Source organism: Aulonocara sp. 'chitande type north' Nkhata Bay, linkage group LG8 (genome assembly GCF_057382095.1).
Source record: "Aulonocara sp. 'chitande type north' Nkhata Bay isolate Kocher_YH1m ecotype deep benthic linkage group LG8, A_spYH_male_GT1.1, whole genome shotgun sequence".
Lineage (NCBI taxonomy): Eukaryota > Metazoa > Chordata > Actinopteri > Cichliformes > Cichlidae > Aulonocara > Aulonocara sp. 'chitande type north' Nkhata Bay.
In genome coordinates this window covers 18576488-18593922 of record NC_141351.1, presented here as the reverse complement: position 1 = coordinate 18593922, position 17435 = coordinate 18576488, and the positions used below count along the sequence as shown (strand labels likewise).

The following is a 17435-nucleotide window of genomic DNA, read 5'->3' as shown; positions in this document are numbered from 1 at the left end:
CAGTTCAAGGCAATCCATATGACTCGAATAATAACTTATCAATAATTAATAACTCATCTCCCATTTACACTCCACCACATTCCATTACATTTATGTATTACAGGTGATCATCAATAGCAGAATCCCTCGAGCAAAGATTTGTAATTAGGCGGCTGCATTTGCAGTAATGTTTTTACCATAACTAAATAGATGACGTCATAATGAGAGCTGTAATGACGTAGGGAACCTAAATCACACACAAAGTTTGTAAAGAAGTTTTAAAAAGAACAGTTTCCCACATCCAAGGATTTATCATTTCCTTTTGATGATAACCTGTAACAAACCTACTGAATATTATTTGGCTGGCAACTCATGACACCATTTTGTTTTCCATAAAAGTATATTAAACATAACATTAAATCTGCACAATTTCCCATCGCTTTCAAAGGATTATGTTAATGACCTGACGGCCATTTTACAGATAGACAGCAATTATTTGATTATTAAATAACATACAGATTTATAATTAATATAATCCATCCAAGAAGAGACGCCAAGTCTTTCCTCTCCAGCTCTTGGGCAGGGACACCAAAGTTCCCGAACCAGCCAAGAGATGTAATCCCTCAACATGTCTGCTCCAAGGCCTCCTCCTGGTAGGACATAACTGAAACAGCTCACCACCTAGTTCAATTCAATTCAATTTTATTTGTACAGCACCAAATCACAACAGTCGCCTCAAGGGGCTTTATATTGTAAGGTAGACCCTACAATAATACATACAGAGGAAAAACCCAACAATCACATGACCCCCTATGACCAAGCACTTTGGTGACAGAGAGAAGGAAAAAAATCCCTTTTAACAGGAAGAAACCTCCGCGGGGGCCATCAGGTGGGGTGAGAGACACCTAGGCATCCTAGTCAGATGCTGAGGCTAATCAGCTGCTCATGCTTGGAGATGGAGTAGGTGAGCTCCTCACCTCTTAAGTTCACTACCCAGAGCTTGTAACCTTAACTGAGGTTGGGAAAGGATCAACCAGTAAAGCGAAATTAATTAATTTACTCTTAATATATCTGTGTTTTAATAAGTACTTAAATTGAATACTATTCACTTGGGTTGTACAAAATTTTAGAAACACCTTCACCACTGTGAATATAAATTCTGCTTGCCAAAATTACAGAGGAAGTTATATTTCAAAATGAGTTAAAGATGAATTGTTCTTCTGTTAAGTGGCTGACGCAACAATCTCATCCAGCAGCTGAAACGTTCAATCATTTATCAAACTCTTCCTCTGAAGGTGGACCTTATGGTGACTTTGTTATGCAAGCTGCTGCTTCCAGGAATGACGGTGAACTTTGAAATCATCATGAAAGTTACACAGCATGTATTTTCCATCAAGCTACAGAACGGTGTCAACATCGAGGTTATAAAATTATTTAACCCAATCTGTATTAAAAGCTTTAAAATTGCTAATCTCAGTGTAATGTTTTGTAGTCTAAAGCAAGTGACTAGTCAGCAACACTAGAAAAGTTTTGTCAATCCATTTGCATTCTTCCCTTTAAAAGTGTGTAAGAAAATCGAGCTTTACATGTGGATTTCAAGGAAAATCTACTTGTTGTGGCCCAGATTACTTGTGGAGACGATCACAGGAAGAGAATCATTTTGGAGGTATTGTCTTTTTGTGCCGTCTTTCAGCATCTCAAGTGTCAATGACGTCAGAGCTTTTTACAAGCACACAAACACACTACAGTAAAACTTCCTATAAATTAGGAATAACCAGGATGTTACACCAGAGACAAGAGAGGACATGGCACTCGATAAATGATTAATTGAAATCTAGCAGAGAATTCTGCAGCAGCACAGATGGCGGTACAAGTATAAGATCCAGGGGAGCAAAAGTTTAACAAAGAATCTTATTTTAAGCCAAAATCAGCAAATTTCTTCTTCTTTTTTTTTTAAATCAGGTTTAACTCATGATATTATACATGGAGTTATTATGTCCCAGTGGCCTTTGAAATAAAGATAATTTACATAATGCTTCAAAATAATTGCTCATTAAGTGCATAAAGTTGTTATGAAGGTGGCTGCTGAGTAGTAAGACTCACTTCTACAAGTACTCAGAGCACGCCCAAGTCCCCATTTATTAGGTACACCAGGTCAAGTCTAATTAAAGAGCACAAGAAGTTACATTTTTAATCCGTTTCAGAGAAGTGCTGAAATCACTTTTCACTGATTTCATCACTTTTGTGAAATGGTCTTTGGGTTCTGTCACATTATACAGACAGTTATTTCTGTTAGCCTTTTTCACGGCCATAAAATATGGAGAGGAGATCATAGAAACACCTGTCAGTAAGAAGGACTGCTACTTTATTATTTAAACTGGGTCACCAATCAGCATTTTATTTTCCAGTGGACACCTCCCACAATTCTAAGGCCAAAATTATTATTTTTTTTAAACAATTTAATGTTTTTAAAACATTCTCAGGGCCAAGAAAATATTTTTTTTGTAGTGATGGCATCAAAATGTGGAATATATGAACAGAGAATATACTTAAGTATAACTTGCAGCTTGCCAAAATAAACGTTTTGGCTCAAATTCACTTCAGTTGCAGAATCATTTGAAACCGGCACAAAAGGAAACGTATCAGTGTCGGTGTTTTTTGGAAACTAGAGCTCATTTTGAAGTTGAAGCCAGCAGCTTGTTTCAAGAAGGTTGGAACAACACACAGGAAAATTTGTGTAATGTCAAAACACACCTGGTGGATCCAGGACTTACAACGATTGTGCCATACATACTGGTTTGCATTTCATCTCAGCAAAATCCCTTTTCTATACTTTTGCTACTTCATTAGAGTCCAGATTTGCTTCCAGCCAGGCTGGGGAATGACGAGTTCATTTCACATTTGTTTATTCCATTTAATCAGCTGAGTGCAAATTCCAGTTCAAGGAAATCTGCTTCACCCTCTGAAGTCTTAGGCTACGTTCACACTGCAGGTCTTAATGCTCAATTCAGATTTTTTTGATCAAATCCGATTTTTTTGTCTGCTTGTTCACACTACAAATAAAATGCGACAGCAAACGCGCTCTATTGTGAACGCTCAAAGCGGCCCGCATGCACAAAAGAAGACGTCACACACAACGCGCTCTGTTTAGACCCAGAACACACAACATTGTTTGACTGATGGCCCTTAATATAAAGACTTCGGACTTGAAAATATTGGATTTGTGCCGTTCACACTGTCATACCATGATCGGATATAGGTCGCATAGGGTCAAAAAAAAAAAAAAAAAAAAAAAAAAAAAAAAGCAGTTGTTGAGCAGAGGGACCTTGCAGGCACTGCAGTTACCAACTGCTTTACCAACTCTTTTCTAGGTGACTACAGTCTCAGCTGCCTTTAGATCACTCACAAGTTCCTCCAGAGTTGTTCTCCTTCTGGTTTCACACTGTTCTCATTATCATTGAAACTCCATGAGGTGAGATTTTGCGTGGAGCTCCAGACCTAGGAAGCTTGGCAGTTATTCTATGGTTCTTCCATTTGCCATTAATCACACCAACTATTGTCACTATCTCACCCAGCTGCTTGGCGATGGTCTTCTAGCCCATTCCAGCCTTGTGCACAATCTTGTCCCGGACATCCTTGGAAAGCTCTTTGGTCTTGGCCATGGTACAGTTTTAAATCTGGAGAAATTTGTTTCTTCTACGCACCGTTGTCTTTTACACAGGTAACAAGTTAAGAAGGCTGCCAGCTCGTTACCTGTATAAAATACACCTGGGAGCCAGAAATCTTCCTCATTGATAGGGGAGCAAATGCTTATTTCCTTCATGGAAATAAAAAATTCATTTATAACTTTTTTGAAATGCATCTTTATGGATTTTTTGGTTTTTGTTCTTTGTCTCACTGTTCAATAAACCTACCATTGAAATTATAGACTGAACTTTCTTTTGTTAGTGGGCAAACTTACAAAATCAGCAGGGGTTCAAATAAGTTTTCTGACTGTACACTTTGCACTTATTTACATTTGGTAATATATTTTATGGATGAATAAAAGTAAGTTAAAAAATGTTATTGTTATGATGTTTGGCATAACTGAAAGTACATGCAATATCAACCATCTAATCTGGTAAATTAGTAACACGACTGTGTATAAAAAAATTTTTTTTTAAAGGAGGCAGAGTCTTTGAGAGGTACTCAAAGGCCACTCTGTGAACGACTGTGTCTAAGAATAGCTCAATTTAGGAACAAATCAGTCAAACATGACTAATCAAAGCTAAATTTCAGGATTGACTGTAAAGCCCTTTACAACCCTTAGTAGTCTGATTTTTTGTAAATGAAAAACAAGATTGTTTTTTTCCTAATGAATCACTGACTGTTGATAAAAATCTGAGAAAACCCGTAAAACATGTGAAAAATGTCAGATGCTTATCTGATGAAAATATTGAGTATGACGGAAAATAATTCATGGCTGCTCAAATAAGAGTTGTATTCAGGAGCACGGATCTGTGGGAAGATGTAACCCTTCATGTGCTTTTTTCTTTTGTCTGCATCCTACATTCATCCCAAAGATGCAGCTCTTTTGTGCTTCTCACACAAGCATGCAGTCTGACAATGCAACCACATTAAAATAATTACAGGGTGGAGTGTTAACCTCAGGCATGCTTGCAACTCTTATCGGCTAGTCAGAAGTCCTGGCATTCCTTTACATTGTTTACAAGCTTATATTAACCAGAATACAAATACACGGTCTTGCTTTTGGCATTTGACTTTATGTAAATAAATAATAATCAATAAAAGCTACAGAGTCACATCACAGTCACACAGAGTCTAATCATAAACACACAAGAGTGATAAAAAACATCAAGAAACATAACTTCCTCATTTCTACTCATCTTACTCCAAATTATCTCCCTCCTTTTACAGCGGTGCAAATTACGAACGTTATCAAACAGAGCACATCAAGCTCAGTGATTCAGCTCTGTTGTGTGACTCAGCTGACAGGAAGCCTTGACAGTTTTCTGTAAGTTGTAAAAAGACAGAATGGTGTGACAGAGGAAATAAAGATCACACTTTACAATTAATGTTCCAACAGCGTCATATAAAAATATCAGCTTTCAACTCATGTTAGGGGGACATAAAAGTCTACAAAAATAAAATAAAACAAAGTCAAAGTCGATTTATTTTAAAGGGCAGACATAGGAGGGGCATATAATCACCGCATGTCTTCTAAATAAAAGAATTACATAAGCCATCTGATGACTATAGGCAAGGCAAGTTTATTTGTATAGCACAATTCAACAACAAGGTGATTCAAAGTGCTTTACAGAGACATTAGAAACAAAAGCAAATAAAAAGCATGATTTAAAATTGATTAAAACAAGCAAACAAACGATGGAGTTAACTCCCTTTGATTTAACAGAATTAGAGGCTATGCTAGCAATGCAAGGCTTTAGCTGTTGACTTCAATGAACAGAGGAGCTGTTCAGTTCGTCATGTGTATGCACCGCATCTGATTTGATTTAAAGCATGTGACTTAAAAGTCCTTGTAATTTTAAAGGACTTACATCCTCATTCTTGTCAACTGATCCACAGCCTATTCATTTAGCAAACAGGAAATGCTACTTGTTATATTTTAGACCTCGTAAGATGTAAATCCAGAACTTGCAGAAGCCAAAACACTAAACGTACTGAAAGGTGAAGAGATGAGTAAGACGAAGAGCTCCGAGCACTGATGCCACAGATACTAATCCAACTTAGTGTAAATGGGACGTGGTGGGATGACCAACCACAGTTGACAGTATAAGATGGACATAGCCACTATGATGTCACTCATGGGTTTTGGGCTCCATATCTTAAACCTGGTCTAGAGCAGGGGTGTCAAACTCATTTCACATCATGGGCCACATACAGCCCACTTCTTAAGTGGGTCGGACCAGTGAAAATCCCCTTTCTGTAAGTGTAAAGACATTTAACTACACACATTCGATATAAGAAAAAGAAGTGCGATGTCAATAGCACAGCTTTTTTTTTCTACATGATAAAGAAATGCTGCTGTGGTTAACAAAGATTTGTAAAATTAGAGAAAAGGTCCTGGTAGATCATTTTCCAGATTCTCCTATAGTTACAAAACTGATTTATTCACAGATATGTTTATGTGGACCCTTTTTTAAAAAAAAAAAAAAAAAAAAAAAAACCCAGACATTTCTATAGTCAATAGTCAAAAAAGGAACTTTTCGGTCATTTAAATGTTTATCTATTACTTAATTACTTTGTTGTAGTATTAACGGCCGTGGGTGACATGTTTATCGGTAGGAAAAGCTGTAAAACGTATGAAAATGCAGTAAAAACTTCAAAATCTATGCTCTACTTGACATTTTTTAAAGCCGTCCAGTGGGGCAGATTGAAGTCCTTACTGGCCCCCAGGTCTTATGTTTGACACCACTGGTCGAGAGGTTGTAAGATACCAGCAAGATGAATTCAACAACTTTGACAGTATAGAAGACAGACACGGATTCCACATCACAACAGTGAAGCCAACACTGAAATGCTTTGATAAATGCTTAGCCAATGAGCACGCGGTTTCACAGCCAGATCCTCGTCACATCCAAGTGAAACTGAAGCACAAATTTATTTGCAAAATGCACCAACACCATAAACTTGGCAGAGGTCCAGTTGATGCATGGGTAAAGCTTCTTACTAAAGATGCAAGCAGACAGCTGCCACTGTTGGCACACCTGTCAAAGTCAGTCACATCGCCAGCTTTAACGCTTGTGATTATGAAAAGTGACAAGTCCTGAAAAAAAAGAAAAGAATTCAAATTTAACCATAACCTGTAGGTCCTCAAGAATCCCTAAAAATGTTGAACATGCCAAACGTTTCAAATAATGAAGTCAGAGTATCCCTGTGAATGAAAAAGTCTCAAGAAGGCTTCAGAATGCCCTAAGCACTTGTTATTTTCTACTTTTAACGCTGTATTGCACCACAGCGAGAAACATCTCTCAGGTACACAACTCTGTGTGAATACAGAGCTCCACCCCTCTTGTCAAACCTTGTGTTTGTGAAGGGCAGCCAATCAGAAGAAAGGCTCTGACCCTAAAAGTATACGTGCTGAAATGGCTCGTTTTATTAAACAGGATAAACTGAGATTTAGCACCCAGACCCAGATAGGATAAATAGAGATTTTTTTATTTTTTTTAAACTGTAAATCAAGTAAAGCCACTCCAGTAGAAGAATAAAAAATGAGCCCATCTATGTTTTGGTTATAATACTAGGGACTTGTTACAGCATGTGTGCACAAAGTCCAAAGTTCTAGCATTCATAAAAGAGCCATTCCCAAACTGCTGCCAAGAAAGCATGAAAGCAATATACTATGGAATGTTCGTTTTTAAATTCCACAAACTATTTCCTTCTGGGAAGCAGACTCGACCCAGGAACTACAGTTCACACCAAAAAAAAAAGTAATGAATGTCTACACCAAGTTGTAAACCTTCAGGGTTAAAAAAAAATGAAACCAGCAGAGAAGTTGCTCTAATTTTCTAACTTCAGTCACAACAATAAATTTAAAGCCTGGCACAAAAGATGATTTGGGGGGTTGTAGTTACTCCTTCATATCACTGTACAGCTGTATCATTTTAAGGCTTAAAGTTAAAGGCATGGCTTTGATAGACAGGTGCCCTGTAGCACTTAGCTGGGTACCTGTATCTGTAAGCTGTGGAGTTTAAGCATGCCAAGAAGCAGCATCTATAAGTGCACTTATAGATCTGGTGTTTAAATGCACTTACACATTTAATCGAACAGTATAATGTACACAAGAGTGACAAATATGCCACGCAATCGTCTTCCCCATGAGAATCCTGCAGATCCAGAGATTTATTCTAAAAACTGTACACAGGCAAGCTGCTCATCATAGCAGGATGGAAAGAAGAATGTCCCCAACTTTTTCAGTCAATATCTTACGTCACGAAGATGACAGCCAAGTAATCAGGCTGAATTCTTCACATGGTACAATTTTCTTTTTTATCTTCTTTTGAAACCATCCCTCAAAGACTATTTATAAGCCACTAAGTCAACATGAATGACTGCTGGGACACCCTAAAACCTGTTTACCTCCCCTACAGGGAATACAGTTGTTTTTAATTTCTCAGCTTTTCCTGTTCTGTCAAGTGAAAAATGACTGAAGTGAAAAGCTCTTTTTTCTGAAGTCTAAAGACGACTCAGGCGTGTCACTCCACGTGTTGATTTGAATAGACCCCAACAGCTGCTTGAGTTTAGTTGCAGCTGTGTGCTAGCTGTCACACAACAAGACTGGAGTGAAGGTGGTTGTCAGAAAGGTGTAGTAGTTTAGTATTAGTCACACGCAACGTTACAAAACAACCACAGCACAGCCAAGGCTTGTCTTAGTTAACCTAACACCACAGGTGAAAACAGTGCTTCACCCTCTGTACTAGCGTGTGACGCAGAAGGGCGTGTGAGCCGTGGGTTGCCGACCTCTGATCTAGATAGTAACGGCTGCATGGTTACTATCTAGACGGATTTCTCAAGTCCATTTAACATGATCCATCCACTGCGGCTGAGAGAGAAGCTACAGGAAATGTAAGTAATCATGTCCACCATCTCATGGATTGCATACTACCTGACACACAGTCTGCAGTATCTGAGACTTTATGATTTGTTGAGGTGCCATACTGGAGCTCCACAGGGAATTGTGCTTTTTCACATTGCCTTGTACACCTCAGGCTTTTCAGTAAAACTCAATATACTATGTTATTACTAATGGGAGAGAGTGGGAGCACAGAACACTAGGATATTATTTTGTGGAGTATTCTGGGAGGAATCATCTGCTTCTGAATGTGAATAAAATCACATAGACTACTGAAGGATGAGTACGGCTATACAACTCCTGTCTATCCTGTTGATGTGGTGGAGGAGTACCTGTGCACCCGGGTTTCCACATCAATAACAAGCTGAACTGGAAGCCCAACACAGAGGCTCTAAACAAGACAGAGAAGAGCAGCAGTGGTGGGTGCCAAAAAAGAAAAAAGAAAAAGACAACATAATATTGCAATATTCCGTGTGGAAATATTGTGTCACTACAGGCACACTAGATATACTTATTTTATTAGAGGGCTAACCATTCTGCAATAACGTTAGCCAAGGAAACTTAAATGAACTGAACTGAAAAACTATCCAGCAATAGACTAATTGCAACTCTTGGTGACTAATGGTTGCCCAGAGTTTGAGGACGTTGTGCACTCATGATCACTTGCACAGGTCGCCCGATCGGATGCAACTGTCTGCAAACAGGTGCAGTGTAACTAACTGCAGTTTTTCTGACAGATTATTGAAGGTTTATAAACAACTGCCATTTATTTTTCTATTATCAAAAGCAGATTGCATGTAATTACCAAGTAGACCCCATTCAATCGCACACTGATAGCAGACTCTCTCATGCCAACATTTATGACAGGTTTTAGTGACAATGTTCATATGCTTTACAAGCTTATTTTACAGCAAAAATAACTGAAGCGAGATAACTTTATCTTACTGGATTTTGAGGACATAATTTGCTGTGTCTTGTTACTCCCAAATCTAACTAGCTAGTTCTACTTCATCACAAAGCTCAGAGCCTTTAAAGCTGGGGTCCCCAATCCCAGTCCACGAGGGCCGGTGTCCTTGCAGGTTTTAAATCTCACCCTGGGTCAACACACCCGTATCACATGAGTTCATTACCAGGCCTCTGGAGAACTTCAAAACATGTTGAGATGCAGGGAGAGCAGGGAACAGCTGGGGGACAGAGTGTCTCGAGAGTTGGAGACAGATGGAAAGGTGAAGATGCAAGGAGTAGAGGTGGTAAAGGTGGATGAGTTGGTCAACCATCCAAAGCAACAGTCAGTGCATGAGACAGGTGCAGCAGGTGGAGACGATTGCCTGGGGTGATTTTTGAGGAGGATAGCAGTAAGAGTGAAAGGGAAGGATTAGAAGGTGGTAGTGAGACCTGCTGTGATGTGTGGTTTGAAGACTGTGGCACTGACCCAAAAAAAAGATGAAGACAAGACGCCGAGCTGGCACTGACCATGATGGACAAGATTAGAAATTAGTATATCCGACAGACAGCTCGGATTGAGCAGTGTGAAGACAGGGAGACAAAGCTGGGCTGGAGGTCGATGCTAAAGATAGGGTGAGATGAAGGGAAATGATCCGCTGTGGCAACCCCTAAGGCCGAAAGACTATCATTATTACATCATAAGTTCAACTGCTATTTCCAAAATAAAAAAACAAATAAAACATAGCTGGTTTCTTATTCATTCCCATGGTGCACTGCGTGTCAGTTATGAAAACTTCCCCATATGGTTGCTGAGTCTCGTGAAGTTCATTACTGGATATTGATGCGCTAAATGTGACTCTAACTATGGTTATCATTTGCTGTAAACGTGTTATTTTCACTCGAAATAAGTCGGGGTTGGTGGCCAGACATGTTCACGTATAAAGGATTTTAAGACTTCGTGAAAACAGAGGGTCAAAATATTCGTGTCCGATGATGGGTGCATTAGCAAGAGCTACACTAGCAAGGCAAGCTAGAGGTGAGAAAGGCGCTAAGAGAAGTAACACTACAGCGGCAGAAAAAGCGCACTTTTGTCCTCGTGTGTCTTACCCTCCTCGCCGGTCCCGTGCACGGAACACCCGGTCAGATATCCGGGTAAAAACCCCAGCTATGGCCGGTGAGTACACGGAGTACACCAGCCTCCTCCAGGACATGGGAGCCGCCATTGCTGCAGCACTGCGAGTTTGAAAAAACTTTATAGACACCCCTCTCAGTTCACATACACAGACGCTTTCTACACTGTGCAGTACACAAGATTGTAGTGACAGCTCAAACCGTGCCAAGCAACTTCAATTCAGTTCAATTCAGTTTTATTTGTATTGCTTCAAAGCACAACAACATTTGCCTGAAGGCGCTTTAAACTGAAAGGTAAAGACCTTACAATAATAAGACCCTACTGTAATAGGTAAGGTGCTTTTCTTTTAATTAAATAAATTAAATATCGCTGGTTTGGGATCTGTTTTTCTGTGATTTTGGGGGTGATTTTAAGTGTCTTTTAATGACCTGCAAATTATTTATGCTCCATTTTTAAATTAACCACCAAGGCACTCTTTAAAAAAGACATATGTGACCACAGAAAAGCTTAAAGATATATTTTTGGTAACACATCTTCCTGTTCAGTTACCTGTTAAAGGTGTGCCTTGAAGATTTTCAGTCATGCAATGCATGACGTGCATTGTTTCAGCCGACTGATAAATGTGTGTGTATGTGTTTATATTTGGAAGGCTCATAGCACATGAGAATCTTCTTTACTGCTGTCTTATAACAACAATACTCGCAGCAGTACGTTTCAGTAGAATGATATGGAGAACAATCAGGACTACTATCTAACTTTACTGCTTTATTGATTTCAAAACACTTTAAATATGAGTTGATATCTTTTATGGCCTTACAGCCTATGTTTGTTCTTGGATTGTTAATGAACATATTAGAAAGAAAGACCAGTAATCATAGCATTTGTAATTGATTCTCACTATTTTTCAGAGTAAATTTAAACCTTTTTCTCCTCTAAAGTTACAGATTTGGCTCTTAATTTAAAACGAGTCACTCTTTCAACCTTTCATTACATATAGGGCATTTGCATGCTCAAGCAACACTGTAGGCTGTTGCTCAAGAGCATTTGCAGTAAGTCAGATGTTTCCTGACACGGACACGACACAGCGGACTGAGGGACCCCTATCTTTAAACATAAGCCAGTTTGTTGTAGGTCAGATGCTATTTATCCTTCATGCTGTTAAGAAAGAGAAGGGAGAATGCAATGACAGCCCATGTTGATGCTGAATAGCTTGAAAATATCTGACCTTAAGGTAAGGCTTTGTTTATGGAAACTCAGCAGAGAGATTTGTAACAGCACAAGGAAATAGACATAAACCTTGAAAGTAGGTTACTTGATTATTTCAGTGAAACACCTAAAAAAAAATTCTACCTGTGCTTTTTTTCTTAATTTGTGCACATGTGCTTTTGTATTCTGTGTTTGTCCAAACAAACGACAGCAAATTTAATAAATAGTAGAGTAACATTCACTGCGGTACAGTTTTAAAATACTTGAGTCTTTACTCAACCTCAGCAGATTAAATATTGAATAGATACGAGTACTTTAATTCACAGCATTATGACAACTTTTCACCTAGATACAAATTTAGGGGTGCTTTTTTAAAAATAAAAAAATAATAATACTTCTCCTACCTATCTGGGATTACTGAGACCTGATATGTATTAAAACTAAGAATAATATTTTCATACATTAAGATATTTTTTGTTTAAGTCTTTAACAGAAGTCTGTGCATTTTCCTGGTAATCCTGGCAATCTTCTGCATCAGTAAAAGTAACCCTGCTAAAAACAAAAAAAAAGTAAATAAGATTTTTATTACAATCCTGCTGATTTTCCTTTAGGGAGAAAGAACAAAATGTCTTCTACGGGTATGAATATGTTTATATAACCCATATTTTCGGGGGAAATGCTGATTTCTACATAGATATCAACACTTGGATGCATTATTTTATATGGAACTGAGGATTTTTAATGCTTTAACGGCAGATCTGAGTGTTAGATGAATGCAGAAAAAAAGAAGGGTCCTGCAGTGCATGTACAAGCATATTATGGTTAGTTATTATAGCGAGAATATGTGGAGTATGTCTCTAAAACATGAGCCATAGCTGCGGTTTTATATTGTGCCATATGTGGAGCTTTTAACTTTTTCACCTTGTCGAGAAGGGAATCCAGCAGCAGTACCAGGAAACAGCCCGGTAAAGGTCACGCTGATTATTTATTGGCGATCCGCCAAGAGCGGGCGCGAGCCCGCGCGTGTGTTCTTTTGCGTGCGTGAGCGTGCGTTCGTGTGTTTACTGGAAGAACCTCTGAACGGAGGGGGGCGGAGCTTTACGAACATCGGCTTTACTCACTGGAAACAACCTCCAGTAAACCTCCTCCCCTCCCCTCCTCCCCCAACACACACACACGGGGAGTTCTCCGGCAGATACCGCTGCCGACACATTCCTCTGCTCGGTAAGGAAACCCACACGCTCTTTTGGATACTTTTTTATGGATTTTAATGCCTGAGTTAATATTTTTTCAAGCACTACTTTCGGGTAGTTTGCGTATCTTTTCTTTTGGCGACGAGCGGCTGCGGCGCTGGGCTGAGTGTATCCACAAGGTAAGTTAAAACATTTAAAAGCGGTTCGCCGGTCATCGTCTTAAAGTAGGCAAAATGACAGAAAACTGGGGTATGGGGCACTTTAAAGCGCTGTGGTTTTATTTAGCAGCTCGGGCTCTCGCTGAAGACGGTCCTAAAAGTGTTAATGCTCGGGGGGTTCGCAGTATCATCAGTAGTGGACCGAGTTTAACGCCAGTGGCTCCGTAGCAGTTCTGAGTCGCTATGGCGCCTGCACTGTCCGGTGAAGCCGACTTCCAATTCCCGTAGAGCCTGCAGGGTATCTTGGGAAACCAGAACCAGACGGGACACCTTTTCAGTCATCGTGAAACCGGAGAACGGGGCTTCCGAGCAGGGATACAGCTATTTAGCAAAGAGAAATGGAGGGGGTTAATAGAAGAAAAAAATTGCGCTGGCTGGACTCTTTCACAGTGACCCCGATTCAGAAATCCCTTGTTGCGGTGCGCCCGATCGAAGACAATTGAAAGCAATCAGGATCCAGTTGCTGTCTGGCTGCACGGTGCAGCAGCACGAGTAAGCAGTGCATTCATTTAAACTAAATATAACCTGCCTGCTCGCTGCCCGCTCATGCCATATGCATTTGTTACAGTCGCCATAACTGCATTTTTATGGGGGTAAACTGAGAGCTTCAGTGTGGCACAGTGGCCATTTATTTCTCACTGCCTATGCAGGAGTGAAATTCAAATGAGGCTCTATGGCTCTATATTTGCAAGCCAAGATGAGGTTATATATAGCTGGAAGTGCTTAATCTTTGCTCACTGTCTCCCTCCAGCTGTGTATAGGTGCTCTCTACCAGCCCCTCTCTGGATGCATCAGACTCCTCTTCCCCGGGGCCCTGGACCCGGTGTGTGACCCCGCCATCCTCACCCCGCTCCCCCCCTCGTCTCCCCTCTCGCTCTGCTGCCGACTCTCTTCCACCTGTCCAATCCCGCGCTCCTTTTCTGGGCCCCCTGCCTCTCGATCAGCAGGGAGAGGCAGGGGGCCATGGCATGGCCATGGTAACCTTTGCAGGACACAACCCCCTTGCCATGAGCAGCATCACCTCTCCAGAGGGCAGGGTTCAGGGGTCGAACTTTACCCCGCATCATTTCAAGCCCTTCAGCTCGCATGAACACTACCAGCAGGTCAGTCACATCTGAGGAGTTAGCTAAACTATTACGTTTTGTGTGTGTGGTTTCTTTGGCATTCTTGGAAATTCAACATGGCTTTTTTTTTTCTTTTTTTTTTTTACCTGTTTCAGGTGATGCGTGCACTGCATAAGCTTCAGCAGAGTGGCTTTTACTGGGGAGCTGTCGGAGGCCGGGAAGCCAGCTCCCTGCTACGCTCTCAACCCCCTGGCACTTTCCTGGTCCGTGACTCCTCAGACCACCACCACTTCTTCACACTCTCTGTCCAGACAACTAAGGGAACCAAGAATCTGCGAATCCACAGTGAGGGAGGAGGCTTCTTCCTACAGCCAGACCCCCAAAATACCCAGGAGCTCCCGCAATTTGACTGTGTGCTGAAACTCGTAGCACACTACATGGGGAAGGGGCAAGATACTGAAGGGACCAAGGAACAGGCGAGTGGGGACAATCCAGGAGAGACAAAAACAAAGGCACACAATGTTTATCTGATCCATACCGGTGGGGAGAAAATCCCACTGGAATTGCGTCGACCCCTCTCGACTTGTCTCTCCAGCCTGCAGCACATGTGCAGGAGGACGCTGAACAATCAGGGCTTGGGGGCGTCTGAGCGGACTGAGCAGCTCCCGGACACACTTAGAGACTACCTGGAGGAGTATGATGCTCCTATATGACTGACAGGAACTGCGACAGGTTCTACTGCATGGACCAAGTGCCAGGATTACAGCACGGACCAGCTCTCGGTGAATGCGAGATTGTCTGTGTGGACATAAACTGACCAGACTGAGCCTTAAGTGCTAACATGAGGTCAGTTTTCCAGAATCAGCTGATCACTGATCTACTCTGGGTCACCCGCTGACCTTCTGGGGATGAGGAGTGTGATTTGGGTAACCGACGATTACCTCGTCCGTCCTGCTTTGCAAAAACACACAAAAACAAAAACACTGACCACTCAAGTGAGTGGCAGATGAAGCCTGAGGTCAAAGGTCAACGTTTCCTATGACTGACTGAGACGCAGAGCAGTGCCTCGTAGAAGATTAACCTGACTGGTCAATATTAACGATGGCAGCGAAAGGCATGATCAATGCACCACCAGTGATATTTTGGTGGGTTTAATGTGCTTCAAAGCTGCTGCTGTCTGCGTGACATTTACAACTGGACAGACAAACGGCAGTGGGTAGAGAGAGTGGGGGGTGGGGGGTTTCAGAGAAAAGGCAAAGTCCAAACGAGGGGGGCCCTGTACAGAGAACGCACAGGATTTGTTTGTCTGAGCGTGAGTGTGTGTGTGAGTGTGTTTGCGTTGTGGTGGTGCACACATTTCCATTGCTGCTTCCCGCAAGTGTTGCCTCATAGAGGGGGAGTGGGACGGTCATGCACTCTAGCTCCACATATGCAAACACACACCCACACCCTCAAACACACGCACAGGTATAGACCACATGAAGGTTTTGTTAGCATGGGAGTTTTGGGGGGATGGGGGGAGGTTAAAAAAATAATTACTAAGCATTTTCTTCTCCTATGTGTTCCTTGTTCCTGATCCATAACCATTTGACTGCCCAGCCCCCCCTCCCCCTGCCTTTTTGTTTCAGAGATGCATGTATGCTTTGACAGTGACAGAAAACAGGCCGCTCTTGCCGAGACAAAAGCTTTTTTACCGGGACAAAAGCCCTGGCATGGGACCAAACAAAACAGCAGACCTTATTTTTATCCCGACTGGCTGGAAAAATGTCAGCGACACTGTAAAGCTCCTTGGGGGAATGATGATAATGGTGATGATCCCAAAGATGCGGAGAGGGTGAGGATTTTAAAGCAGAGGGAGGAGTGGGATTGGGAGAAGGAAACTGAAAAGGAGGGGTAGACTTGGGGGAGAAAGGTGGGAGGAGACATACTGGTATACAGCTAAACAAAAACTCCGATAAGAGGAAATGATAGAGCACAACAGGACGCCGCTCCTGTAAATATAACTGCCCTGTGTGAGGGGGAAAAAGATTTTAGCTGAGTCTTATTTCTGTCTTGGATTATCATCTCCGGCTCATTTCTATTTGTTAAAATGCCCCAGTGTGTTTGAATATCTGTCTGCCTTCTCCTGTAACTTCAGAAAGGATTTGTATTTTTTACTTTTTTGTCTACTTTTCCATCATAACCTCTGGAGGAGGAGAAGTGAACAGTTGGACTTGTCTGAATGTTAAGGATACACTACACTTTTCCCTCAAGTGATTCTTAAAAAAGAAAAGAAAACAGCCTTTTGTAAACCAGAATTCAAAACTTAGATTTGATCAAAAAAAGGAAGTGCTTTTGCTGTTTGACCCGTACCTGTGATCCATATTGGAGTGGCAGCCTTTTATGTTTTTGTCTGTTTGAGCTCACATGGCCACTCGAGGTGAGGGCGGCACACTTTTTTTTTTTTTGGTCAAATCTGGGTCACATCAACACCAACTCTTTCTTCTTCTTTTTTTTTTTTTTTTAAAACATGTGTTGCACCGGTGGACCACGTGTATGTGAATCATATTGTCTTTTATAAAGACTCTCTCGCAACAGGCTGGCCACTAGTCTGGCAATACAAGCTGTAATACCTGAAATGACAAAGCATTACAGAAATAAATGAAAAGGAACGTTGCACATATTTATATTTCTAAAATATTTCAATAATTTATATTAAAAAGCACTATTTTTACAAAAGTCAATGCATTTGCCTTGTGTCTTAATTTACTGTTTTGTTTTGTTTTTCTTCTTTTGAACTTCCACCAATTCAATATTGACTGCACACACTTTTAATTTACTCTAATAAATTGTAAAATGGTTTTTATTCCAGCAATTCCTGGCCTCACAGCAAGACTATTTACTTACAATTGGGATTTCCTAGTTAAACAAAGCAGTGTTTATTCAGTCGGCACACTTTGAAAAAGAGTGAGCAGCAGCACACGAGGAGGACGCACATTCATCACCGGGTTAAAGTTGCTCCGATCCACGCTTCTCCGTTTCTTTGCCAGAGGATTGTGGATAAATTCCACAGGGATTGGAGAACGTATAGGGAAGGATGGAAGGAAAGGATGGAGGGAGGGCACA

The 17435-nt window shown here is 41.0% G+C and overlaps 2 protein-coding genes across 6 annotated transcripts in view; one reads left to right on the top strand and one right to left on the bottom strand.

The window, feature by feature from the left end:
• pgs1 (phosphatidylglycerophosphate synthase 1) overlaps positions 1-10778 on the bottom strand; it is a 44107-nt gene extending 33329 nt beyond the window's left edge. For both annotated transcript variants that reach the window (XR_015130758.1, XM_086304081.1), the window contains exon 1: positions 10625-10778. Coding sequence is in view for 1 of the 2 variants with exons in the window: in XM_086304081.1 (XP_086160207.1) it covers positions 10625-10740 (116 nt within the window). In the remaining variant the exon portion in view is untranslated. The remainder of the gene's footprint in view (positions 1-10624) is intronic.
• A 1084-nt stretch (positions 10779-11862) lies between these two features.
• On the top strand, positions 11863-15574 carry socs3b (suppressor of cytokine signaling 3b). Of its 4 annotated transcripts, none has more exons than XM_086304080.1 (3): positions 11863-11880; positions 14018-14369; positions 14486-15574. In XM_086304080.1, the coding sequence occupies exons 2-3, from the start codon at positions 14235-14237 to the stop codon at positions 15041-15043; spliced, it is 693 nt and encodes a 230-aa protein (XP_086160206.1). In that variant the 5' UTR covers positions 11863-11880; positions 14018-14234; the 3' UTR covers positions 15044-15574. The 4 variants fall into 4 exon arrangements, with proteins under 4 accessions (XP_086160206.1, XP_086160202.1, XP_086160204.1 ...); XM_086304076.1 differs by lacking the exon at positions 11863-11880 and adding an exon at positions 12897-13227; XM_086304078.1 differs by lacking the exon at positions 11863-11880 and adding an exon at positions 12957-13079.
• Positions 15575-17435: the final 1861 nt, after the last annotated feature.

Coding starts and splice junctions, on each gene's coding strand:
- socs3b (XM_086304080.1), top strand. CDS start 14,235: ATGGCCATGGTAACCTTTGCAGGACACAACCCCCTTGCCATGAGCAGC. Junction 14,370..14,485: donor CGCATGAACACTACCAGCAG/GTCAGTCACATC, acceptor TACCTGTTTCAG/GTGATGCGTGCACTGCATAA.